This window comes from Lissotriton vulgaris, chromosome 9 (assembly GCF_964263255.1).
Source record: "Lissotriton vulgaris chromosome 9, aLisVul1.2, whole genome shotgun sequence".
In the NCBI taxonomy this organism is placed as follows: Eukaryota; Metazoa; Chordata; class Amphibia; order Caudata; family Salamandridae; genus Lissotriton; species Lissotriton vulgaris.
This window is the reverse complement of record NC_141697.1, coordinates 761,680,807-761,708,652: the sequence shown is the minus strand read 5'-3', so window position 1 is coordinate 761,708,652 and position 27,846 is coordinate 761,680,807. Positions and strand designations below refer to the sequence as shown.

The 27,846-nt window shown below is 47.9% G+C and overlaps 1 protein-coding gene across 1 annotated transcript in view; it reads right to left on the bottom strand.

Annotated features, from left to right (window-relative positions):
- Positions 1–27,846, bottom strand: part of LOC147692216 (WD repeat-containing protein 62-like) — an 846,473-nt gene that overhangs the window by 551,548 nt on the left and 267,079 nt on the right. Inside the window, exons 17-19 of the mRNA XM_086938490.1 lie at positions 26,186–26,297; positions 21,992–22,055; positions 8,723–8,845 (exon numbers count right to left, since the gene is read on the bottom strand). Of these exons, the coding sequence (XP_086794616.1) occupies positions 8,723–8,845; positions 21,992–22,055; positions 26,186–26,297 (299 nt within the window). The remainder of the gene's footprint in view (positions 1–8,722; positions 8,846–21,991; positions 22,056–26,185; positions 26,298–27,846) is intronic.

Genomic DNA, 27,846 nt, shown 5'->3' with positions numbered 1-27,846 from the left:
TACAGACCAATATTGCTTCATTGGTCTGGGAGAGCGTGGCCATTTGGAAAGCATGGAGGCCAGGCCTGCCCTCTCTATAATCTGGCACCTGTCCCTCAATGTGCTCCATGAGAATTATGGGTCTCAAAGTTAATTTGAATGGCCTTGATCTTATCTTCAAAGTATAATGCAATACCGTTGCATAACTTCTGAGAGGGAGAGATTTCTACATGTAAGCCTTTAGGATATGTGAAAGATTTTACAATTGTGAAGATTTCTTTTTGATTATGCTTTGCCAGAGTTATTTTATTATGGAAATATTCTTTTTTGCAAATTTAATAGCTGAATGGTATTGTTTCCTAAAGGTTTTAAAGGTCTGTAAATTGGATCTGTCATATCCCTTTCTCCATCTGCGTTCTAGCTGCTTAGACTGCAGATGTAGTCCCTCCAGTTCTTTTGAAAACCAAGGATCATTGTGAGTTTTCCTTTTATTCAATCTGACCGTGAACTCAGTCTGGGCTAATTCTTCGCCTATAGACATGATCCAACTGTGGAACCGGCGAGTATCCTCTCCCGGTTTCCCGTGAGTAGTGGAGCCATTTATTGGGCAATTGAGGGTAGGGAAGGATTAATAGCTAAAAGATGCCATTTCCTCCTTGGTGCTCCTACATCGTTCTTCATCGCCACACAATCCTTGTTAGGGATGGAAAGGCTAACTGAATAAAACAGTGATCAGACCAGTCCTATAGAATTGGATTTCCTGTCTGAAGTGAACTAAATCGAGGGTGTGTCCTGCTCTATGTGTTGGGCCCTGGACCACTTGTTTCATGCCAAACAAAGTGACCGTTTCCAAGAAAGATGTAACCCCTGGACTGTCGCTGCATTCCAGGTGAAGATTAACATCACCAAGTAGCTAGAAATTGGAGTATCTAAGCAATGCTTCGCTGAGAGCATCTCCTAATGAGTCCAAAAAGGATGTACTGTTGCCAGGTGTGCGATATATCAAGGCCCCAGAGAAGGAGAAGGAATTATTAATAGCACAAAAAGATGGCTACCCCCCATCCCCCCCCCCCGTCCTCTCTATATTTCCTACCAATTGTAAATTTGGGTGGCAGTGCAATTGCAATGTCCGGGTTAGAGTCTTCTTTTAGCCAGGATTCCGTAACACATAAGAAGTCTAAATCGTTTTCCATGATCAATTCTTTAATATCAAAGGCATGTCGACCTAGAGATCGTGAATTAATTAAACCCCCCCCCCCCTAACACCCGCCTGGTGGCAAGTTCCATTTACTTCATCCCTTATTTTAAAAGACTCGTAAAATGGTATCGGTAACTGACATTTCAGGCATAATATCGGGCCTCTGATTTTATTGGCTTCTATATAGTGTTCACAATGTTTATTGGTGTTTAATTCGTATAAAAAAGAATTTGCAGAAAATTTTCTACATGGTTGGAAACTGGCAGCATGGCTGGCGCTGGTCGCATGTCGGGTGCAGACAGGCTTGCCTTAGGCACGTCAGCGCCCTTCCCTCCATTTATGCAGTGCTATTGGGTGATGTGGCGAGAGACTAGACAATGGCGGCCGTTATTGTCCCACCGGAACTGGGGAGTAAATATTGTGTCAGTGCTTCCTCCACACAATCAGCAAATGCTGTGGTGGACCGGGGAGCAGACGCAGGAGATGCTAAAGCCCAGAACTAAGAATGAGGTAAGCGTCTTAAAACACCCCCTGTGTCACCCTTCAAAAAACACGGAATGCACATTTTGACCCAGAACAGTTGCCCTTACTTGTGTTAGCATGGTGTGTAATCAGTGATTTGAGATCCCACACTTCCTGTATTTGTTGTGCGAGGTGCGCTATATCTTTTAGAGAGGCATGTAATGTTGCTTTAGCACTTATGGACTTGGATACCCTTTTCTTGGTATTATAGTCCCAAGTCAAATCTTTTAAATCGAGCAATAGTTACAACAAGGTATTACAATAGTAGATGGAAAAAGGCTGGAGACTCGATCATACAGGTGAATTTCTGAATGACCGATTGGAGCTCCCCCCTCCGAGCCTGCTCTTGAATAACTCGGGGGCTAGGTACTTTCGAGGTACGTAATTGGCTGCTCTTTAAAAAAAACTAGTGATAGTGGGAGCTCCTATGTTATTTTTTGGAATACCACCCGGGGGTCCTTGGGATGAAGCAGAAGGATTAGTTTCTGTCCTGTAACTCCAGTTCTGTAGTAGGGGTATCTCTGTTATAGTCATAATCTAGTGAATAGTCCCGCCCATGTGAGCGGACCCCGGAGCAATCAAAAATAATCTCTTAAGCTGTCAAAACATGCAGACCTGCATGGACACTCAAGAGAGAATTTAAAGACAGATAATGCAGCCTATATCCACAGGCTACACTGTCCAATACTTCAACTAGAAATTCCACCAAAAACCACAACAGCACAGCCTGTCCAGGGTTTTCCACAGAGAAAACCTTGCCTTTAACAGCAAAACCCTCTGGAATGATAGAGAGGAAGGAGTGGACAGACAAGCCCCATAGGCTGCCATTATGTGGCTCAAAACAGGATACTGTGCCTTTGAGAGAAATTTCCAGAAGCCTTACAGTATCCCAGAATGCAGTGCAGGTCCCTTTCACCTTCAGTTCTTTTTGAAGGCGTAACACGCCAGACCTGTAGCATTTCTTACATGGATATCTCTCTCCACCGGGGAGGAGGGCGGGCGCTTATGACTATAACAGAGATACCCCTACTACAGAACTGGAGTTACAGGACAGAAACTACTCCTTCTGTAGTAGGGGATCTCTGTGTATAGTCATAATCTAGTGAATAGAATGGCAAGCCCATCCCTACACCAAAGCGGCGGTGGAGAACCGAGAAATAACACCACTACTGTGCGAACCGATTTCGCAGCGAAGCCTGCCCAACCTGAGCATCTGCCCTGGCATCAGTGTCCAGACAGTGATGCTTAGCAAAGGGTGAGGACGGAGAGACCAGTGAAGCAGGTCCGTGAACCACCACTGTCTGGGCCATTCCGGGGCAATCAGGATCATCCGCGCCCTGGACAGGGACAGCTTGATGAACACCGCCGGAATCAAGGGAAAGTGTGGAAAAGCGTATAGAAAGCTGTTCGATCAGTTAATCCAGAACGCATTCCCCAGCCGCCCCGCAGGCAGTACCTGGAGGCGAAGTCTCAGCATTCGCCGAAGACTTCTCCTAGTACTTCGTCGTTTATGACCCATTCGTGGTTTTCCTGAATCAGTCTGCTCACCTCGTCTGCCTGAACATTCTGCACACCTGGCAGATGGGTAGCCTTTAGCGTCAGTCCTCTGGCTAAAAACCAGTGCCAGATCGCCCGCGCCTCCTGCGACAGAGTGCGCGATCTCGAACCCCCCTGCTTGTTGAGGTAATACATTGTGGTCGTATTGTCCGTCTGTACAAGCAGAGAGTAGGTCTGGAAGGACGGAAGAAACGCCTTCAGCGCCAAGTGAACCGCTCTGAGTTCCCGGAAAAAGATGCGATACGTGTACTCCATCGGGGACCACGTTCCTTGTATCTGCAAGTCTCTGGAAAGCGCCCCCCAGCCGTGGGGAGACGCATCCGTCACGACAGTTTGTGTGGAAATGTCCTTGTGAAAGGGAACCCCTCATATGAGATTCTCCGCTGAACATTACCACTTCAGAGACTGAAGAGCATGCAGAGACAGTCTTATCTTGTCGCCCAAAGATCTTCTCCTTTAATCCCACTGATCCTCCAAGCACTCCTGCAAAGGTCTCATGAGCAGCCGTGCGTGTGGCGTGAGAAAGATACAAGAGGCCATCGACCCCAGTAGAGAAGACACCGTCCTCACTGTTGTAGATGGGGCGGTCACAAGAGCCTGAGCCTTTCTAAGGAGAGATAATCATCTCTCCTCCGAAGGAGACACGCTTGCTGACAGCGTATTGACGGAGGCTCCCAAATACTGTATGCACTGGACCGGAATCGGGACAGAATTGGACACGTTGATGTGCAACCCCAGCTCGTTCAAGAGAACGCACGTCCTCTGGAAGTGGGCCTGAGCTTCCGAGAAGGAGGAGGCCTTGATCAACCAATCGTCCAGGTACGGGTAGAGAAACCACGTCGATTTTCCTCAGGCGTGCAGCTACCACTGCCATGCACTTCGAGAATGGTCTGGGCGCAGACCTCAGCCCGACTGGCAGTACTGTGTACTGATAATGATGGGCGCCGACTTGGAATCGCAGGAACTTCCTGTGTATGTGTGCAATGAGCACATGGGAGAATGCATCCTGTAGATCTATGGCACCGAGCCAATCTCCCTGTTGCAGCTGAGTATAAACCTGATGCAACAACAGCATGCAAAATTCCTCTTCTGCGAATCCACTTGTTTGCTTGTCACAAATCCAGAATGGGCCTGAACTCGTTCTTGTCCTTCTTGCGAACCAGAAAGAACCGGGAGTACAGACCTCTTCTCCTTTGAGACAGAGGTAAGTCCTCTATCGCCCTTTTCCTAAACAGGATATCGGCCTCTGCTTGGAGTTCGCGCAGCTGAAACCGCGAGCCGACCGGAGGAATTGCCGGAGGAGGGCCGATGAACCGAAGACTGACTTAGACCCAGCCGGCCTTTGTTCGCCGAGGAGCAACAAGCTCTCCCGCGTATGCGCACAATATACTTGTAAAGCATTAAATGGCGGCCCGGGACCACCGGCAAATCCTGGGAGGAAAAATGCCGCTAGAAAGGGCAGAAGGCCTCAAGCCGTTCTCCATGCCCCAAACCTACAGCCGTCCAAAAGTCTCCGATTCAGACTTCATGCGAGCCACTCACTACTCTCATGGCAGCCCAAGGGTTGCCCAAAGAACGGGAGAGTAGAAGCACACTGCTGAGCCGCAGGCTGCAGAGACGTCAGGCGAATAAAAGTAAGGCAACGTAGGACAAACCCACAATACCTGGGGGTCGGCAGGAGAGAAAACTCCGCTCCGACACCGATGCTTAGATCCGAAACTTTCAGGCCCATTAGACCACCTCATGTAAGGCTTCCCTCCTGTCTCTCGGCAGAGGAACCACAAATCGGTGAAGAAAACACCCCCACAGAGGGATCTCACCACAACGGTCCAGCAACAGCGGGCCACAGCACGAGGACTACATGCCGCCACCCCTGCGACCAAGTCAGGAGCACGGTCGGAGCCAGAACCTCCTGTCAGGTGGTAGTGGACGAAAGTTAAGTCCCGCCAACCAGTAAAGAGTCGGAGAGAGACTCCCCGTACTCATGGAAGACGCATCCCTGGCATCAAGGCACGGAGGTTCACAGACTGAGGGGCCAAAGGCCCCTGGGGTTGTGGGCGGGAGAGGGAACCAAGAGGATTCTGAAACATCCCCGGTGGTCTCACCAGTGGTGGTTGAGCAGGAGGCGACCTAGCAGACGAGTTGGTATGCAAGTACTCAAAACTAAGCAAAAGGACCAACGTCCCTCGCTTACACGTGGTGAGTAACCACAAACTCCCCATCAGAAGGGTTCCTCGATGCTGATCAACTGCTCTGCGTCGTGAGTGGAAGGTGCCGGGAACACAAAGTCCCCTCCTACGAAGAGAGGCTCACCACGGAGCGAGGCCTGGAACAAGACCCAGGCGTCAAGAGCCGGCAGTATTCTGCGGCTGTAACCCATGACGTCGACCTCACTACGACGTCACCATCACTAAGACAGTGACTGTCTCTACGACAACCAACACTCAGACGTCAAAATGTCACTACGGTGTCAAACACGGAGACGCAGAGCCATCCCTAACGGTGACGTCCGGACCCAACGGAAGAGAGCAGAGCCCAAGCGACCAATGCCCCAAAAGGAGCATCACTGCTCTATGACGTCAAGCCTCACTGTCCCATGACGTCGAGCCTCACTGTCCCATGACGTCTAGCATCCCTGCCCCATGACGTCTAGCATCACCGCTCCATGACGTCTAGCATCACCGCTCCATGACGTCTAGCATCACCGCTCCATGACGTCGAGCATCACCGCTCCATGACGTCGAGCATCACCGCTCCATGACGTCGAGCATCACCGCTCCATGACGTCGAGCATCACCGCTCCATGACGTCGAGCATCCCTGCACCATGACGTCGAGCATCGCCGCTCCATGACGTCGAGGCACCCCATGACGTCGAGGCACCCCATGACGTCGAGGCACCCCATGACGTCGAGGCACCCCATGACGTCGAGGCACCCCATGACGTCGAGGCACCCCATGACGTCGAGGCACCCCATGACGACGAGGCACCCCATGACGTCGAGGCACCCCATGACGTCGAGGCACCCCATGACGTCGAGGCACCCCATGACGTCGAGGCACCCCATGACGTCGAGGCACCCCATGACGTCGAGGCACTCCATGACGTCGAGGCACCCCATGACGTCGAGGCACTCCATGACGTCGAGGCACCCCATGACGTCGAGGCACTCCATGACGTCGAGGCACTCCATGACGTCGAGGCACTCCATGACGTCGAGGCACTCCATGACGTCGAGGCACTGTCGAGGCACTCCATGACGTCGAGACACTCCATGACGTCGAGGCACTCCATGACGTCGAGGCACCCCACGACGTCGAGGCACCCCATGACGTCGAGGCACCCCATGACGTCGATGCCTCCATGACGGCCCGATGCAGACCGGAACCGCGTCATTGCTCAGACGTGCCCTTACTGGGGATAACCCCAGAGATCACAGCATGGGACTCGGTAGAGGACCTACCCTCTCCTCACCCAGAGGCTGAAGATGCCTTCAAACTTCTCTGTTTGAAACCTGGAAGCCGAAGCCCCCTAGAAAAGAAGGTACAGAGAAGACAGGTGTCAAAAGACACAGGCAAGCACAGAGTGCAAACCCTGTGAGCTTCAGCTTTGGCCCTCAGTTCAGCTGCAGACAAAGCACTTGTCAGACTAGAAATAGTCTAAAGACAAGAAGACTGCAGAAATTCTGCCAAAAAAACACAGCAGAATGCAGATAAAGGCCAAAGACGTCGAGTGAAGCTACAAAAATATCACAAAAATTGTAAAGAAAAACTCAAAAAAGAAGAGCTAATGCTCCAGGGTCCTGCTAGCAGGAGCCCGAAAAAAGAACTGAAGGTGAAAGGGACCTGCACTGCATTCTGGGATACTGTGAGGCTTCTGGAAAGTGCTCTTAAAGGCACAGTATCCTGTTTTGAGCCACATAATGGCAGCCTATGGGGCTTGTCTGTCCACTCCTTCCTCTCTATCATTCCAGAAGGGTTTGCTGTTAAAGGCAAGGTTTTCTCTGTGGAAAACCCTGGACAGGCTGTGCTGTTGTGGTTTTTGGTGGAATTTCTAGTTGAAGTATTGGACAGTGTAGCCTGTGGATATAGGCTGCATTATCTGTCTTTAAATTCTCTCTTAAGTGTCTATGCAGGTTTGCATGTTTTGACAGCTTAAGAGATTATTTTTGATTGCTCCGGGGTCCGCGCACATGGGCGGGACTAGTCACTAGATTATGACTATACACAGAGATCCCCTACTACAGAATCTGTACTTATAATAAATTCCACCTTTTCTATTAAGAGGTTGATTTCTTTGAGGGTACAGTGATTTGATTAAGCAGGTGCCTTTGAATGTTTATCTGTACCCTGAAATACTTCAGTAGCATTCTGTTTCCTCATTGTCAATAAGCAGTTGAGTAAATTGTTACGAAACAACAACCTATGCAGCGTTAGGCACAACAGATGAAATAAGTATGCACCGAACCAAAAAGATAAATGCTAATGGATCGGATTATTAAAGATCTATTACATCCACCTCAAGGAGTTTGTTACAATCCAGCACAGCTACTCATATATGAGTGATTATTAATCAGTGGCGGTCCCAATGATGCAAGAGTCTAGGCGTAAATACTATAGCATCAAATAACACAGTACCTTTGAAGTCCAGGAAAAATAAATCAAGGGGGGTGTCCCAGCCCAGACACCTCTGGGCTCTGACATGCGCAGATGGGCCAGCCTTTGGGCCAGGCTTTTGAGTGCGATGAGTGGAAGCCCCGCTTCCTGGAGCAGGAGGATGCAGTTGTGCCTCCCAGAGAATTGGAAAATGGGAGAATGTAAATGTAAATGTAAATGTGGGTGTACTTGTAAAGCGCACTGCGACTCCATGGAGTATCCTGGCGCTGAAGACCGCTGGGAAACCCGTCCTGGTTTTCCCTGTGAGATGGTCCCTTTCTGGGTATCTCCAAGGTGAAACCAGGCATCCCCGGCGTCTGTGGGGGGCCGTTGTAGAGATGAGGCAAGCTTAATGCCCAGAGTTGCCGAGTGTGTTCCCTGGTTAGAGTAGGCACCGAGGCGAGAATTATCGAGTCCGTTTTGAACCTGGTCCACGACCCTGCCGCGTCGGGAATTGAACCCTGGTCCCGGGCCGTTCTCTGCTTACGGGTCTGCCGCCTCTAACCAGTGAGCCACACCACTCCACTTTAGAGAATGAGTCCCCTGGTGCTTTGAAGGTCCTTCAGGGCAGTACAACCCCCAGAGAAGATTAGGATATGTTCATGGATAAGTATAAGTAAAAGATGTGATTAGGTATGAACAACCAGCTCATGTTTGGAAGAATGCACGATAAAGCTATCCGTCATGCATGCAGTTTAGCTTCATCCGAAGAAGTCCTCTTTAGCAAATGGATTGTTTCAAAGTAGTATTTAGATCAGAGCTTCATTCAACATTTAAATTTCAATTTAACTAAGAGAGACAATTTTAATACCTTATTTGAGATGCACATTTTTCCTTTTTTGTTTTTCTCTGCTTCTCTAGCTGATTAATTTCCTCTGCTTGATCTTTCATACACTTGGTCAGTTGCTGGTCAAGACGCCAAACAAATATACAGCTGTCAGGAAACAAATGTTTGGCAATGTAGGTTAATTTTTTTATAGCAGATAATGCACTTTGTAAATTACACTATCAAGTATAAAGAACAACAGGGTACATAATTTAAACAGTTGAATTGCACGAGTTACTTACCTTCGGTAATGATGTATCTGGTAGAGACGATTCTAGCCGCATATTCCTTAACTTAGAATTATCCCCAGGTGTGAGACTGGATTCTGAAAACTTTCTTGCCACAGCATCCCTGCGTGCCGGGGGGACGGCACCACGTGACTCCGCCCTGATGTCCTCCGCGTTCGTGACGTCAGCGAGGATACATAAGTCCTACTCTGGCGCGCCTACATCAGTTTCTTTGGAGAACTTTTCTGCACCACAACGCGGAGCCATCACAAACAAAAACTGTGAGAATACTGGAACAGTGTGCGAAAAAATCAGCTAAACAGAAAGGGAAGAAACGAATGGTGAGGAACAGCACCATCCATATTAGTGTCAGGCACCATGGCACCAAAAGTCATGGAAGGAAAGAACAGAGCGCAGCTACTGCAAGCAAGACTGCAAACAAATAGGCGCCAGGGGGCGCACAGCGGAATGGCTGTGTGATTCACTGCTCCGCCGGGCGATCAACAACGATGTGATCTGTCCCCGCCGCAGACCCCACCATATCACCTAACAAACGGTCCCACGTGCGTGGGAAGGTGTGGTGCATCTACAGGTATGAAGCGGGCCACATACCCCTCGCTGCAGAGGGGATAATTAGCGGCGATCGAGGAGAGACGTGGCTCGCCTGACAAAATGGCGGACTGCCGACTCGCCAACCGGCTGGAGAACGCAGCGGCTGCCTGATCAGTGGATGGCGTGCGGCGGCTGGGCAGGCTAGGTGCGGGTAAGAAACGTCCTTCCGGACCTCGGTCAATAATATAGGGCACATTAGAACACAAGCCCTGCCAACCGCTTCAGGCACTGCTCCAGACCACACGCCTGACAAAATGGGGGCGCCCATGGAGCCAGCATTGCTGCCCGCACCCTAGCGCTCCTGAAAGCAGACCCGGGCTGACCGTAGCGTCCAGCCAGCCCCGCATGCCACGCTGAGGGACACCACATCACCGGCACTATAACCGCGACTGCCCACCACCAAGTAGCCCTGCGCAGCAACACACCGACACACGGGAGCAATGGCGGAACGGAGGGAAACGGCAAAAACTCCCGGGCTGCACCCGCGCTTGTGAAGATCAACCCTTGTCGCAGAGTGGAGAACGTGGAAGATTGGGATCCAACTCCACTGAGAATATTGAGTGGATCTGCCCACCTGCAGCGGATATCCTCTCCCAACCCCAGCTGCTTCACAGGGTGTACTATCGGCCCGAGACTGCTGGTGGGACGCCGGTGGACGTACCGGACCCCCCCAGACAACACATGGTAACACAGTGGTGAACAGACGCGCCCAGGCTGAAAGACTAGAAACGTCTACTATCCACACGTGCGCATAGCCATTATCGGCGTCCCACTCCCCCAAAGACACCAAGGCGACTGCATCAAGAGCCACAAGGGCGTCAGGCACCGCTTGTATGGAGCTGTACGTCGAAAACCTATGCAAAGATCTCTTTGGTGCGGAGGCATTGTCGCCGGTATTTATTGTGGAGCGGGCCCACAGATCACTGGCGCCTCGACCGCCACCTGGAGCGACGCCGAGACCAATAGTGGCGAGAATACTCAATTATCGGAACAGGGACACCATCCTCAGACTGGCGAGGGAAAAAGGCAAAATCACTCATCAAGGCAATTCCCTGGAGTTTTATCCGGATCACACCGTTGCGGTTCAACAGGCAAGAAAAGAATACACGACAGTCAAGGCGAAATTAAGGGACCTAAACAATAGTTATTCCATGCTGTATCCTGCCAGGCTTCGAGTAACGTGGAAGGAGAATGCGATTGTGCTGCCCACACCCAAAGCGGCCCAAGACTTCGTCAAAAAGGTGCAACGGGAGGGTAGATCGAATGTCCAGGAAGAACAGCATCAAGACTCGGACTAAAGACGCTGGTAGGTCCCACCAACATTTGGCGGTAAGTCTCCCACTGGTTGTGGGTTGTAAATGCACGATTCTGTGACCCACTTCTAGCAGTAGACTGTAGCGGTGGTATGGCTGAGGATGGGCACACTACGTAACACAGCCAAGTGTGGGGTGCCCGGAGAAGCGGCCCGGATAGCTCCCATTGACTTTTTATACAATTGCGGATATATAGACTGGGGGTGCCTAACGGGCTACCGCATACTGCGATCTGACACACATTTTCCTGCTGTAAAGGCCGAAAACTCTAATACCGCACACGCACCTCTGTTAAACATTAGGGGTCCCCTCACTGAACAGTACGGATACACGGTGGCCTAGGTGGCTCTCCCTCACTCAGCACACGGGCGTGCCCCACTGTCAACTTACCAGAGGGTTATGGACGGCGCAGGTATTTACCTGCGACAGACTCCAGAACTATGCTGCAGTATCGCACGAACTCTATCACCACACATGTACTCCCGCAAATCTATATTGCTGTGTATATGAGGTGCGCCGGGCTCTATGTGGGGGATGGGCTATATACTGTACAGAGCGGACCATTTTGCCTGTTTACATGGACTACAACATGGGGGTCGGTCTGCAGGACTGCTGTTGAACTGAACTTCATGATATGTCACTGCAGGCACTAGAGGGTGGGGGGATGGCGGATTCACAGACGCATAACCTACATTTATGTCAGCTTTTGAAGTATCGCCCACACCCGAAACATCGGGTGTAGGGTTGTGCTCCTTGCGGTCCTCCACAAGGGTAATACCCAACACAAGTTCCACAGTATGAGTACTGGTTTGTTTGTTTCGGGTTTTTGAGATTTGTCTTCAAAGGGACTATGGCTTCGGCATGTTGGGGTTGCTGGAGTGGGTGGGATGGGGGGATTTGAGGGTTTTGATTGTTTAGAAAGACCACGAACATTGAAATCGGACGAGAAACTGAGTTCTCCCTGGCAGAGGACTGCTATCGCTAGAGTATATACAAGATCCCTCTTTGCTCTATCCCACTACCTCCAGCCCTCAGTTAAAGCCGTGGCAGTCATGCTCGATGCCGCTAAGGCATTCGACTCCATTGAATGGAGCTATATGATTGCTATTTTACACAGGATGGGCTTTCCCAAACGGTTTGTCCAATGGGTCTCACTGCTGTACACTCAACCATGCGCCAGATTCCGGATAAATGGTTATGTCTCGACTCCCTTTAGTGTGGAACGTGGCACCGGACAGGGATGCCCCCTTTCTCCCTTACTTTTCGCGTTGGCGTTAGAGCCCCTAGCATGCATAGTGAGTCAAAATTACAAATCATCAGCTTTGCAATTTGCGGCCAGACCACTGCACATATCTCTGTACGAAGATGATATGCTGCTATATGTACGCGATCCCGACATTCATCTGAATAATTTGCTCTAAGAATACATTAGATTCGGGGGTCACTCGGGATTAGCGATCAACTGGTCCAAATCTTCCATAATACCCTTAACAGACACTACCACTCCCTTTGAAATCGACTACCCGCTGGAATGGCAGCATGATCCAATTCGCTATCTAGGGGTCATGTACCATAGGGACCCAGAGGAAGTCATACGTGCTAACTATGGGGTAGTGATATCCAAGCTGGAAGACAAAGTCCAGCGCTGGATCCATTTGCCTCTATCCTTAGCTGATAGGATTGCGATAGTTAAAATGAATATTTTACCTAAATTGCTATACCTTTTTAATAACATTCCCATCACACCCTCCGGAGAAATATTTCGCCGCATTAAGTCACTAGTACTGACACTGATATGGGCTGGCAAACAAGCCCGAATAGATCTCCAGACATTGACACTCCCAAATATACAAGGCGGTTTTGGAGTACCGGACTTTCTCCTATATTACCTTTGTGCCCAAGCGCAATATGCGGCTTATTGGTATCACAAGATACCGTATCTCACTCACACAGCCATAGAGGAGGGAGATGCGGACCCTGTCCCCCTGTCAGCGTTAATAACGCACGCCAGATCGCCACTGCATGCGAAAGACATTAACACCATAGATACCACAGTAAAAGTCTGGCGTAAACTTGGACAATTGGCCCACAAGATCCCGTTATATGCGCCAGCAATGCCCTTGCATCACCATCACGCACTGTCAGTCACTAGTGAGAAGGTAGGCATGTCTCTACTGCAGAGAGCTGGCATAGACAAGATGGGAGACATGTTTAAAGAGGGTACATTCCTGGACATTGAACATTTAACATATATACAAAACAAGACCCCCATGTTCCGCTTCACGTATTATAGATTGACAAGGGCACTAAAGGAACACTATCCATCATTTCCAGTAGAACCGGATTATTTGGAGTCACTCCAGCTAATAATTACCACACAGGACTTATCACATTTGGTGTCTAGATTATACGCGGCAGCGCAGGCAGAGATAGTACAGCCTACTACAAAGGCTAAGGCACGGTGGGATTCGGAGCTGGAGACTCCGTTATCAGATGAGGACTGGCAACAAACCTGTGCCTTGACACAAATTCTTACGCCAAACGGAAACCTGAGAATCATACACTACAAATTCATCCATCAGGCATACTATACCCCTACAAAACTACTTAAATTTGGACTACAAGATGAGGATAGATGCAAGAGATGCAACAGGGAAGGTGCGAACTTTACGCATCTAGCTTGGTATTGCGCCAAGATATCAGAGTACTGGGCGGACGTTACCTCCACACTCACTATCATGCTAGAGGAGGAGTTGCAATGCACAATACAGACCTGTCTCCTTGGTATTGTCCCACAATTTCGTGCACTAAAGCGTAAGTTCTGTGTTATATCTTTATTACTAGCTAAAAGGCAGGTGGCGCAGTGCTGGCATAGTCGAAAGGTACCCAAAAAATCAGCATGGCTCCATGACATGTCCGTATGTAGAGATAAGCTGTTGACATACGAAGAGAACCTCCCTGCAAAATCTAGACCAAAGTATTATTGGTGTTTTCTAACAGACTATATTAACTCACTGGAGGAGGAAATAGAAGTGTAAACTATTTACCGTTACATTAAGAGGTGGTAACATATTATGTACAGGCTGAACACGGCTATTTAATAGTCCTCAGGGGAGAACCAGATCCGTGAAGATAAACGTAAAGTCCGATATAGATGGTTTCAATGTCAGGTCTTGAAGTTGAGTTCTCTTACTGTTCCTATCTATAAAATTACAAAATGTAAGACTCATGTTGAAATGCTAACTGCGAAATCTGCAGAGGTTAAGCTAGGGGCAGTTCCGAATATTGGATAAAACTGATCTTATTATCATTGTATTTTATTTAGTATCTGCTAATACGTTGCAAGCCGGCCCCCGGGTTGTAGGCTCGTGGCTGTGTAAACTGACTGTTGTTAATAAAGGTCTTACGCAAAAAACAAAACAAAAAAAAAGACTGCAAACAAATACGACATCCTCCCTGAGGGCAGAAAGCATGTGAAAAATTGCACAGCAGACGAAGAAGTCTGCAACCACAGCCCTGAACAGAGGAGGGCATTAAGGCCAGAACGGAAGAGGAACGACAGTTCCCCCCCAGACAACACCAGCAGGAAGAGACATCTCCTGAAAAGAGTTAAGGGTCGAGGATCCAGCCAAGAGATCTCAACCCCAAGGACTGCAGAGGAGTCATAAGTGCAATCAACGAAAGGAAGAAGAGCACGAGCAGACCCCACACTGGAGACCAGGGTACAGGGACGCAGAAGCACCCATGAAATCATCAACCAAACCCCAGAAGGGAAGAAATGGAGCAAACCACAAGACTAGCATCCCCCTAGGGAGGGAGTAAGAAAAGGCAACAACCACCCAGAGGCAGGCGAGTGCAGAAGACCAAAGAAGGGTCCTCGCAGAACGGGGAGGAAGGGTGGGTCATGAAGGAATCTGCGGCTAGAATAATCTCTACCAGATACATCATTACCGAAGGTAAGTAACTCGTACATCTGATAGAGACTACTAGCCACAGATTCCTTAACATGGAATAGATACCCTAGCCATACCCAAGGGGAAGGAGGGTCTGCGAGAGGACCTCTCTAGCTCAGGCGAACACAAGACCTCAATAGGGGACAAATCACAGGGACAGGGAAAATAGCCCAGTCCTCCCCAACAGGGGATGAGTCACAGGGACAGGGGGAAGAGCCCAGCCCCCCCCAAGCAGAAGAGAACCTCAGCATTGTGGAACACCAGCCCCCACAGGAGATGTGTTATAACGACAAAAGAGGCAGCCCAGCCCTCACTAAGCAGGCGAAAGCAAGGGAATTACGAAAGGAGGCCAGCAGTCAATGTACCAGGGACCTCCACTGGAAGCCCCAGAGGTACAGGCAACGCAGAGGAGTACTGAGAAAGAAGAGCAACCCAGAGACTCCAAGGCAAGGCCCCTGGTCGTAGACCAGAAGAGCAGGCGGCGCAGCTGGAAGCGGACAAGCGACATGAAACCAAACGACCAGACCACATCGCCCAGGCGGGCGCTGCTGGGCGCCAACAAGCAACCAGCCGGAAGATAAGAGGAGATACAAGTAGGACGGGCCTAGCCGTCAACACAGGAAAGCATCCCCCTGAAACACCCGACAGAGGACCAGGAGAAAACGGCGGACAGGAGGGTGAAAACACCGCAGCACAACGCCGAAGACGGCATACCAAGCCAGGCAATCGACGTATCAAATACCTAGAAAGACAGAACTAAAGCAGCGCTAGCTACACCCAGGTAACGACCAAGAAACCGCACCAGCGGAATACAATGACACCAGGAAAGGCAAGAACCCGCGAGGAGAGTCCACACCCTCCCAGCGAAAAACAGCTATACAATAGCTACAAGTACCCCACATGAGGTATGACACGTCCCAAGAAATGTATGGGAACCACTCTTAAAAAAGAAATCCCGCAACAGAGAACAAAACTATAAACCTGCGACAAAAAACACAGAAGGCTTAGTAAGCAGCCAAAAAGTATACTCTAGACAAAAAAGGGGGGCTGAACCAGCAACCAACTGAAAAAGTGGGCCAACCAAGGGACCCCAAGGGCACAGCAAACCACACAGAAAGTGTAAGGGACACTCCAACCCCAGATTCCAGGAGCAAGTGTGATAACATCCCCCACCAAGAGCTGGAGGATCAACAAACCAACCTACTGAGGAGGAGGAGGAGGAGGAGGAGGATGGAGGCCCGCAAAAAGATGCTGAATGGCGGGGTCTGCATGAGTATTAAACAGAAGGTCCCGTAAAACGGCAGATCAACCAGATGCTCTTTAATATTTTCAGTAAAGACCGCAGCACACAGCCAAGCATGGCGACGGAGAGCCACAGAGGTGGCTGAGAGCATCAGCAAAATCCAAGCCCTCACGAAGAATAAATGCGGACAACTCCCTACCATCCAACACGTGGCCCCACAGATCAGCACAGGCACCCTCATGGGAGACATGAGAAAGAAGAGACTCAACAGAGGCCCACAGACTGGAAGTAGCCCTGGTCAACACACACAAAGTATTAAGCGCCGACAAGGCAGCGCTGAAAGAAGCGAAGACATTACACCCACATGAATCCAACCACCGCGCTCCCTGAGATGGAGGAAACAACACTACAGGCAAACACGGAAAGGCATTCCACAGAAGAGAGCCTTGAGTAGAGAGGTGGAAGGAAAGACAGACAGGATAATGTGGAGCAGGGAGGTGGCGATGCAGAACAGCCTGAGGTACCGGATTGCTCGTGACAGGGCATCCACAAACCCCTATAAGAGAATTGTGGAGTGACGCTTCAAAAAGGAAGGAACAACTCCCGTCCACCAGATCCCTGGTGGAGAACTTCCAAAAGGTGGTCCGTAGGAAACGTAGTGACAGGTTCACCCATCCGCAGAAAACCAGCAGCTGTGGAAATAGCCCGAACAAAGGCAACACTGGCCTCAGTAGGGCGTCGCAGAGGAGAAAGTTATTCCTCCGTGGACGATGGCTGCCGACTGAGCCGTCCATCCCCAAGTCCAGGTTGGAGCAGCCAGCCTCGGAATAGAGGAGGATCAACAGATGAATCGGGAACCTGAGGGGGCTCAGGGGAAGGCAGAGAGGCCGGTGGAAAAGCCAGCCGCGAGCCACGGAAATAAGGATTTGAGGATTTAGGCTGTGGGGAGGGCGAGGAGCCCTCCCTGGAAGATTCCGGTGAAAAGGTAACAATACGGCGCCCAGTCTCCGGGAGGAACACACCAACAGATGACAGACCTGATCAACGTCAATCGGCGCCGGAGTGGGCATTCGTGGCTCCGGGTCGACTTCTGCCACCACGTGCTCTGCGGGAGAATGGGTCCGGGTCGACGCCGGAACGCGAAGGAGCGGCGCTGAAAAGGCCCCAGCTCGGCCTCAGACGGGGCAGCCGCCCGCGTCGAGGACCAAGAGGGACTCAGGAAAGCACCCCAGGTCCCGGCCTCCACCTGCGACTCCACCGGAGCGGGGGGGGGGGGGGGGGCAGAGGCCAACTCCTCAGAGGACCAAGGGGGACTCGGGGGCAAGACCAGACACTGAGCACTCTCAAGATTCTCGCTGATGCATAGCGGTTGTTTCCCTGCATCGGGTACATGCTCTAGTGGCCTGTGTTTGTTTCGGGGTGAATGCAAGCAGGCTCAGCGCAGCATGGAGCATAGCCTGTGGGCTAAAGGGATATTCCAACAGCTGAGGCACAGTCCAGGTTACTGTGAGTGAGGCTAGAGGCAGCAGGAAGGTACAGAGAATGTCGGAGAACTTGAGCTTGCCCCCAACGGTATTTCCTGATATTCATGATTCTTTTGTTGGTTGTGAAGTTGGAACCACAGCTGGGGACACAAAAGAAGGTAGTAGAGATGGCCAGCTGAGACAGAGAAACTTGACAGAGCCAAGGACATTTGCTACGTTGGTAGATCCATCTAGCAACCCTTTGATTCCAATTGCAAAAACTTGTAACCTGTTACGCGGAGCAGTGGGAAACAGGTATTCGTTGTGCTCTGGCCTAGAAAGAAAAGAAGGGGAGTCCCTCTACTAGAGAGCACAATCTGGACACAGCATTCTCCAGGTGTGGACCAGTCAGGATATTAACTGCTAATCCAGGAAGATAGGCCGTATTTCAGCTGGTAAGAAAGTTGGTGTTACAGGCACCAAGCCAACTCAGTCACTTAATTTTTTCTTTAGAATAATGGAGCAGTCTTTGAGCAGTCTCAGGATTATAACCAACTGGTGGAGGTAGCCTTAAGCCTGCCAGAGTTGAGGGTGGCTATCCCAGAGTGGAGCTGTGGGAGAAAAGGCAGAATCTGCACAAATACCTTTGGCAAATCGATTTGGACCGCTTTTTGCAGTAAGGAAGGAGGGGGTCTCCAAACAGCAGCCTGAGTTCTTTGCCAGCAGCACCGAATCGCATGTCGGTCAGAGCAACTTCACAGGGGTTTAAAAGGTGGAAATGGGGAGGCAGAAGACTAAGATAGACGGGAGGAGGGGTTTGCCTGATTCCTTGGAAAATATTCTCCTGAATCTCAAATTAAACATCATGAAAAAGCCTTAGATAGCTGAGATAAATCAGAAAGAGATCCAGGGGAAATATGGTATATTAAAGAAGAAAATGTTATGATCTTGCAGAACGAAACTCCACTCTGGAAAAGAACCTGGAGCAGATGAGCCTTACTTTGCATTATGTCTGAACTGGGGTGGCGTGGTGAGCAAAATAACGATGGATTAAACCCAGATCTGTGACTGGGAGTGAATGTGTTGCCATTGTGCAACATTCCATCTATCATCTTGTGTGTTTTACTTTGCATTACAGCACCCAGTAGACAGGCGAGCTAAAGCTGCAGAATAAAGCATGCGCCGGGAAACCCTTTTTGGGTAGCCGTTGTGCACTATAAGTACAAAAAATAAAAAATAAAATAAAAGCACTGATGAAAGACCTATAAAGGCTGGAGAACCATTCTAGGCATAACAAGCTATGGTTGCTGTTCTTTGCTTAGAATCAAAGGAAAAACAATCAGATTGTGAAGGAAGGCAGGCAAAGAAAATTCCATAGATTCAGAGCCAGCAAGAGGCAGCTTTCTGCATATGATGAACATTGGAGTTTCCTTCTAGCCAAACTAAAACCAAATACTATGAATATTTATATGAAGCACCAGTCACAGGGGTTCTAGTGAACGATGAACTGACAGATGCCTTTTGTGTAACACGGAGCACTAGACAAGGGTACCCACTGTGACAGCTATTATTCAACCTTTATATAGGGACATTCTCTCCGCAGATTAGGTGAGACTCTACAATTTATACTTTTAGTGTCCTCGGTTTTGAGGTTAAGTTAGTTATGCAGAAGACAAATTGCTATATACTGTAGTCAAGGAAGTTGAACATGCTGGAGAGTTTGATAAGATCTCGGGATAGCCAATAATTTTAGGGGCAAAATAGAGGTTATGCCAGCCACCAGATGAGGTATCTGGGGGTCCAACTAGTCCATAAACTGGAGGATATTCCCTTGGTGAATTTGAGGAAATTGAGGCAAGAAATAGAGAAGCTCTTGGGGAGATAGAAGAATCTGCCGTTAATCTATGGCAGAGCAAACTTGGTTAAAATTATGATTCATCCTAAAGTCACCTTTTTGTTTAACCCCACGTCCTACATTTTTCCAAAAGTGTGCATCAGAAAGCTTCCGACGGAGTAAGTCGTTTTCTGTGGGCATCAAAGGGCATCAGACTCCCTTAGAAAAAACTAAGGAGAAAGGTGATGGCTGGCAGCTTGGCATTACCTTACTTCCAGATACCCTGTCACGCATTTCAGTTTAAAAACATTAGGTTGCTAGCTAACGAGCCAGACAGCTTATCTATGGGCACGCTGTATGCAGCAATGCTAGCAGGCTTAGGAGCAGCTATTTTTTTAAATTAATTTGGGGACCCAAGAATTTTAAGAAGGTTAGGCTGAAAGCCCTTATTGCCGCATTAAAGAAATGAGTCAGCTTGAGGAGAGTCCTTAGAATACCCTACTATGAACTTTTAGCCCTGGGACACCAGAATGCCTGAAGGATGTGCTAAGTCAACCTTTGAGGAGTGAAGACTTAAATTACTGGAGAGATTAAAGTGACAGGACAAAGCTAGAAGGGTGGGTTGCAATGTCAGTGTTTAGTGGGGGGTACATGTTCAAAGTTTTTGTATTAGTAGCTACATTCATAGTGAGCGTCACAGGAATTGACCAATGAAAGTAGAAGCACCGCAAGCTGACGATATATACACATGTTCCTGATCGGCTCTGCATTGTCAACTTATATGAACAGTGTTAGTAAGAGTCTCAGTAAAATATTTGGCCATCTAATTAAGCAAAGACCCCAGCTGGTGTTTTTGGTGAGGCTCATGTGTTGAATATTGCAACAAATAGTCCCAAAGCAAGGCTTTTTTTTATCTAGTGGTGTTGGCTTGGAGAGTGATATGCAAGTTGTGAAAGTCTGCAGACCCCCCTCTCCATTGAGAAATTATTGAACTATGCCAACTTTGTATCGCAAGTAAACATTGCATGTTACCTAAACAGCAATGAGAGGATTTGGAAGAGCTATGTTGAAAGGCGATGATAACTGCCTTGTCCAATGATTTCCTTGAATAAGCTGCAGATGCTAAGCTGGTGCATTCAGCAAGCTTGTGGCAGCAATCTCAGGGTGTCAGTTTCTTTCAACGGAGGGACCAACACAATGAGAAACCAATGGTATAATGAGGAAAAAAATAAATAATAATAATCTCCCATGCCAACGACATTCCGCTTTTCTTTTCATTTAAGAAACGGCGAAGCAATCTCCCTGATGCTATGAATCCGTGTCTTACTGCAGTTTTTCAATAGATGCACGCCAGCCAATGTAAGTGCTATGCAGATAGGACAGAGGTACGCAGCTTTGGACAAAATTTCAACCTGAATTGAAAAATCCACTGACCAGAGAGAGCCGCACTTCCCAACATGCAAGATGAGTATGAAAAAATCTGGGAGTCAAGGTCGACAAACCATTGACATTTCATTAACAAATAAACATGGTGGTAGGAATGTGCTTTGGCCTTTCACACCATGCAAAAATATTTTTGCACTTCCTTTTTGCCCCTGCCAGATAAACGGTGGTATTGCCATTGGGTATGGCCAGGCTGGACTATCCTACTGTACTTCACTCAGAACTCCCACAGTAGCTAGTTAGAAAATTCCAAATAGTCCAAACTGCTCCAGCTCGCCTTACGCTCAATCCCTCAAGACGTGGGCATATCTCCACGCTCTTGAGGATCTACATTGGCTTCCTGTGAACAAAAGTATTTTTTGTTCAAAATCCTGCTCCTTTTGTACAGAGCGCTGCACCAAACTGGCCAAGATACTAGGATACTGTACCGTAGCCCCAAGAGAAAATTGGGTTCATCGATAGGGTCACTTGGCCACAGGCCAGAGGGTCAACATTTCAAAAGCTGGAGGCTGGTCTTTTTCCAACTTGGGCCTCGGGCATGGAACAAAATCACTTTAGACCTACGACAAATTGACATTGAGGGTCATTTTAAAAGAAACTCAAGACTTGGGTTTTCACTCATCAGTCAGCTGGCATCCGTCTTCATCAACTGGTAATAGAGAATGGACACTCTTGAGTAGGTGTGCGCTGTATAAATCCTGTTTCATTTATTTTACAGATCTGTGTTTTCCTTTGGACTGGTAGGACATTGTGTTTTTTTCTTCAGAGTTTGGAACTTATTGATTCCATTTTTATTCCCACCATTTCTAAACATAAATAGTCGCTTGTGGGATGCATTTTTTGGTTTTCATTAGCAAGAGATCATTTAGTATTCTTTTACCATGTTGCATATTCCATCCTCACTGCTGTCTAGTGGTGGCATTTAAAGAGAGGTGTACATAATGCAAAACTTATAGAAACTTGATTTTGCAGTCAAAGCAAAAGAAGTGCCATTGTTTGTTTTAAAAGTCAATATTCAAACAAAATGGAAATTTGACTCATTAGCGACATTCTAGAACATGTTATGCAATTTACCTAAAAAGTATCTAGGTAATTTATTTATGCCACAGTTGTTTACAATATTCCATAGTAAAACACTTAATGCAAAAAAAATGGAATAAATATACCTGTCAGCAGAAATTGTGATTAAGTGCTTAAAATCATGAGCAAACTTCATCCCCGTTACTATTTCTGAAAAAGAGAATACAATTAACATTTGATTAAGTGGTTGATTTTTATTCAACAGATGCGTTTTCATGTACTCTTTGAAGTTGGTGATACGGAACTAGGGACTACTTACAGCTAGCAAAATTTTGATTCGAAAAAACAGCGTGCTGCAGAGAACTGTTTGCGAAAGGTAGGGTACAGATACAGACCCAGCAAGATGGCATAACTATGTTCACCCTTTAGTTGGGCAAAGACCAACAGCGTATTAACACTTCTAGTACACTCAAACATGTAGGAATAAAAGTTATTTTAAAACTTGGTTTATCGTTGTTGTCTTCTACTGCCATACAATTGATCAAAATGTGCTTTGCGCATTGATTTGAAGTCAAGTGTGTATATAGTAGGAGCACCAACAAAGTTTCCAATTAAAGACTGGATAGTCTTAAATGTCACAAATTGACTACAGTGTCTATCTACTTGGGTCCAGATGGGATAGCAAACAAATTATACAGATGAATTACAAAAAACAGGTTTTAAACTAATGGTAGTGTTAAGCGTTCTTCCTGCTTTTTTCCCTGGTGCCACGAGGAATCGCCATCGTGGAGAGTTGGTGGTCTAGTTCCTCTCGCACCCGGAGATATTTTAACGCAGGTCAGAGGTGAGTGCCTTAGGGGGTAGTTGTGCCTCACACTCGCCTCACGCTGCTGCTTAACGCTGAGACCTATTTTAAATTGTATGTTTATTTTTTTACTTGGACGCCACATACTTGCACTTTAAAATAAAAACTTTGCTAATTTGCACACTCGTTTACCTTCCTAGCGTTCTTCCTGCTTTTTCCCCTGGTGCCACGAGGAACCGCCATCTTGGAGAGTTGGCAGTCTAATTCCTCTTCCATCTGGCACTATTTTAATGCGCGTGGCACCAGCGCCCAGCGGACGCGCCGCTGGCGCGCCGAAGTCAAGCCCATCTGCGCCTGTCAGCATCCCGGAAGCGGTCAGCCACGCTGCCCGGGAGTAGTTTGGGTCATGGAGGTCATACTGCTTTACGGGCCCTAGACACTATCTTCCATTGTCATGCAGGACGCTGGGATTTAGCTGAGGCACCTAAACATGCTTGCTATGCCTGGGGGCTCAGGCTCCTACTGAATCTGGGTATCTCAGCTGAGATTGGCATACTATCTGAGCAACCACAGGCTCTTAATTCGGGTTGCTTCTATTAATGTGCACTCGCTTAGGAAACCATATGCTGAAGTTTTTGAGCTCCTAGAGGATCATGCTTTAGAGTTATTGTTCTTGACCGAAACCTGGCGTAACCCGATTGTCACACTGGCAATACCCCTGGGTTAGAAAATCTCCCGAGCTGATCGTCTGGAGGGGCGAGGGGGTGGAGTTGCGATTGTATATAGAAATAGGTGGGAACTTCGGAGTGTAGAGGCCACTTCTTGGGGCAGCTGTGAAGCCTTAGATTTTAGTATCCGCATCTCATCGCATTTTACCATAGGAGTCTCACTGATCTATAGGCACTCTGGCCCAGTGAGATCGTTTCTCCAGCCAGGCTTGGGGGGATGCAGTCACTACTAGGGCAGTCAAATTTGCCCAAAACATGGTCCTCAGTGACCTGAATATATATTTGGATCAGATAGACAGTAAGGACACACAAGCCCAGCTTGATGGGTTACAATTGGCGCTGCTTAGTCAGCATGTTAGCTCTCCCACACATCAAGCTTGACATGTTCTGGATCCTATCTGCACTAATTTCCCGATTCATGTACAGAACCATTGTCCGGTCACCTGGTCGGACCATCTTATAACTTATTTATCCTGGGAGGTGTCCAAGGCGGAGACTTTGGCACACCCAAGTTATAACTCAGCCTTGGGAAGAATTGATCCATTTGAGTTTAATTTGCTCTGGCTGTCTCTAAACCCAGACTGGTTGGAGAGCTTGAGGAACAGGTTACAGGGTTCTCTAGCTGGCTCTCGACTGCAGTTGCCATGGTGGCTTCCCCACGCTCTATTAGACGGGCTAGAGAATCTCCATCTAAGCCCTGGTTCAACCCTTCTCTTAAAGATCTGAAGCATAATTGTAAAACCTTTGAACAGGCATGGAGGAGGAGTGGCTAAGAGCAAGCTTAGAGATAAGCAGAAGATACACTATGCAGTGATTAAGCTGGCTAAAGGGCAATTCTACTCAGCCCGTATTGAATCTGCCAATATCAACTCCAGAGAAATCAATGCGAGTGTTCAGAGTTTATGTCTCCTGTGGCCCAAGCAAGTGTGATGCCTTCCTCTCCCTCTTGGTGCAACACTCTCTCTGTTTTTTTTAGAGATAAGATTTTGGCCATTCAATCAACCTTCATTCCTTATACCATCCATGTGGAGGCCTCTTTGGAGTGTCCCTCGGTTGATATGGGACACTCACTGTCAGAATTTAGGCCAGTTGATCCTCAGGAATGTTTTAAAATTCTTAACGGTTTTAAATCAGATTCACCTTCAGACCTTTGTCCCGCAAGGACGTTGGCTGCGGCAGCGTAGGTTGCAAACACGGAAGTGAATGCAATCATCAACCTCTCCCTTCAGAAAGCGGTGATCACTTTGGCTTGGAAGGAGGCCAAGATCCTGCCACTTGAAGAAGCAGTCACTTGACCCCCTCTGTCCAGGGAACTACCGGCCCATCTCCCTCCTCCCTGCATTGGCAAAGGTATGTGAGAAGGCGGGTAATAAACAGCTTACCAAGTTTGTGGAAAAGGAGGGACTTCTTCACCCAGCGCAAATCGGGATCCAGACGTCACACAGCACTGAAACAGTACTGGTTGAGGTGGGAGAGGCTATACGGGGCTGTCTGGACTCAGGCGGGAGGGCAGTGCTTATTTTACTCGACCTTTCAGCCGCGTTTGTCACGGTCCTGCACTCTTTGCTTCTGTCGTGTATGGCCAGGATTGGTCTGTTGGGTTTTGTTTGGGGCTGGTTCCGCTCCTTCTTGGATGGGCGGTCTGAACAGATCAGGATTCCACTTTGTTCCTCTTCTCCTCAGCTAATTACAACGGGTGTCCCGTAGGGTTCTTCCCTTAGTCCCCTCTTATTCAATATCTATATGACTCCTCTGATATATTTAGCTGAGTAGCTCAGGGCTAAGGTGTTGGCCTATGCAGACGACACCCAGCTGCTTTTCACCTGGGCCAAAGGTGCGGATTCGGTTTGCCGAGTCCAACACTGCATGTCATCTATTTTTAAATGGATGGCAGAGGCACAGCTAAAGTGCAATAAAGGCAAATCGGAGACCCTGCTCTTTGGCTAATTTCCTGTGAATTTCAGAGAACAGTTGTTGCCTCCTGATTACCCACGACCAGCCTCCACTGGGCAGCCAGCAAAAAATCTTGGGGTCTGGTTTGATGAAGACCTCTCTTTCGCTGTTCACATCAAGAAGCTGGCAAGTGGCTGCTTCGCTTTGCTGAAATCTTTCAGAGGTTTTTCTCCCCTCCTGCCACCTGTGGCTAGGCAAACGATCACTTCCGCATTGATTTTGTCCCGGCTGGATTGTGCTAATTCCCTTTACGCTGGCATTCCCGGCTACCTGCTGAAGAAGTTAGTCCATAACACCGCGGCCAGACTGCTCTTCAGCCTGTCATCCAGGGAAAGTGTACATCATCAGTTGTGCTTGTACCACTGGCTGCCTTTGGTTGCCAGAGTGAAATTTAAACAATTGATCATGGCCCACTGCGCACTCCATGGGTGTGGTCCTCTTTATCTGCAGAAGCGCGTCTCTTTCTATGCTCCTACTCGTTCTCTGCGCTCTTCGTCCCTTTGCCTGGCCCAGGTTCCTCGTTTCAAGCGTCAGAGGATAGGGGCTAGTTCCTTTTCAGTTAAAGCAGCAGTTGCATGGAATGCTCTTCCTTTGGTCCTGCTTACCATCCAGGATTCTTGACATATTTAAGAAAGAATAGAAGACCCATCTATTCATCTGAAGCCCATGGCCACACCCTGCTGGTTTCGTGCCAAGACACTCACGAGTAGTCGTGCGCATAAGAAATCTATATAACATAACGTAAGAAATCTATATAACAAAAAAATATTAAGTGTAACTTTCTTCAATGCATATTTCAAAAGACATACAAATAACACGTGATTGCTGTTTGCAAATTCCAATTATAAACTAACCTGAATGTCCGAACATTGTTGCCACACACTCGCCAGAGAATAAATCATAAAGCGCAATATTTTTATCTGAGCAACTAGTGGCAATGAATGTTCCGGAAGGGTCCATCTCGACCTGAAAAAAAGCATTCAATATTACCTATGGTATCTATACAGTGCAGGCTATAAACAGTTGTCTAAAGGTACCGCATATGAACTAAGTCAGTTTAACAGTCATGAGAATATGAAAGGACTTTGTTACAAAGAATTACTATATAAGGCTTGGGTCTCACTCATATTCCTGTCCACCATGAAATCGACCCTTTTATGCATAGATTCAAATTGGGGACCAATAATTTATTTGACAATATTCAATTATTGAGAAGCACGAGTCCTGCTAAGCAGATGGAATATGTTTGGAAATTCTTCGAAGAAATATTTAACCACTGGTATAGTGAAAACGAATGCCTTAGCTAATTTCAACAGGCAATTTTGCTTCAAATGGTTATGCATGACTGTTGGTTTGAGTGTATTGATGGCTGTAAGTCAGATGGTCGTGTACAACAGGGCTTGTATGTTTCAAGGACTTTGTGAAAATAGGAATCTGTATATGTAATGGTCTGTGTGCCTTCAGATGCATCCTTCATTGGGGTATCACATTGAGCAGGTACTACGCAAAAACCCAAACCACTGGCTGTGTCGCTGCTTGATTTATTCTCCATGACATGATGCGTGTCAGATGGACACGCGTTTTCTGCTTCCATATTTTTTAGCCTGCAGTTGCATACTTTTCTTCCTGTCCAACAACTCTTTTGTTTAATTTATCTAGCTTGTTCCCCAGTCTGCCAATGCAGCATTCAATTATTCTCAATGCCTCCATTGTATGGTTGCTCGAAGGGGAGACGGCCCAGAGACCACAACCTAATTTGACACATTGAAGTTTCTTGTAACCCCCACTAGCCCTCCCGGGAACAAATATACCTTTTATAGTCACTACAAGCCCTCTTCTCTGACATATTCACTCCGGTTTTAGAGGCAATTTGGGGGTGACATACTGTAATAAGATAGGCTGTAGCCGAGATGTGATGATTTAAGATTTATTGATCAATTATAAGTCCAAATCATAGGATCATTAAAGCCCCGCCAGGAGCAGCTCTCTTTCTGCTCAGCCCTCTCTTCCAACTGTCATCCATCCACCAGGCATCCCACACATTCTATATTACCTCACACACTCCAACATTTCACCATTCATCCACATAGGCTGAGAAGCAAGACAGGTTAGTGAGGAAGGTACATGGCATCCAAACCAGGATACCTCACATGTTCATTATCAGATTTCTCAGGAGGTAGACCCAGTCAACTTAAAGGGCCCTGTATCAATTCCGGATATGTCACTTAAGGTAACTCATACCGATGGAAGCCAAAAGGACCACCTAGTCGGCAATAAACATTCTGTATCACATCATGCTGAGGAGATTCTACCCCTTCAATACCACTGTGATGCATGTCTTAACAGATGATTGCTACCATCTATTCAGTGGCCCTCAGTCCATCATGGAAGTGCAAGTACTCCCCACAAAGAGTAGACTCACCATATCTTGGAATGCCTGAGGAAGTAGGATATGTCAAGGCTCGGTTAAGGCCTAGCATCAGGGCTGGACTAACAGTTACTGAGCACTTTAAAA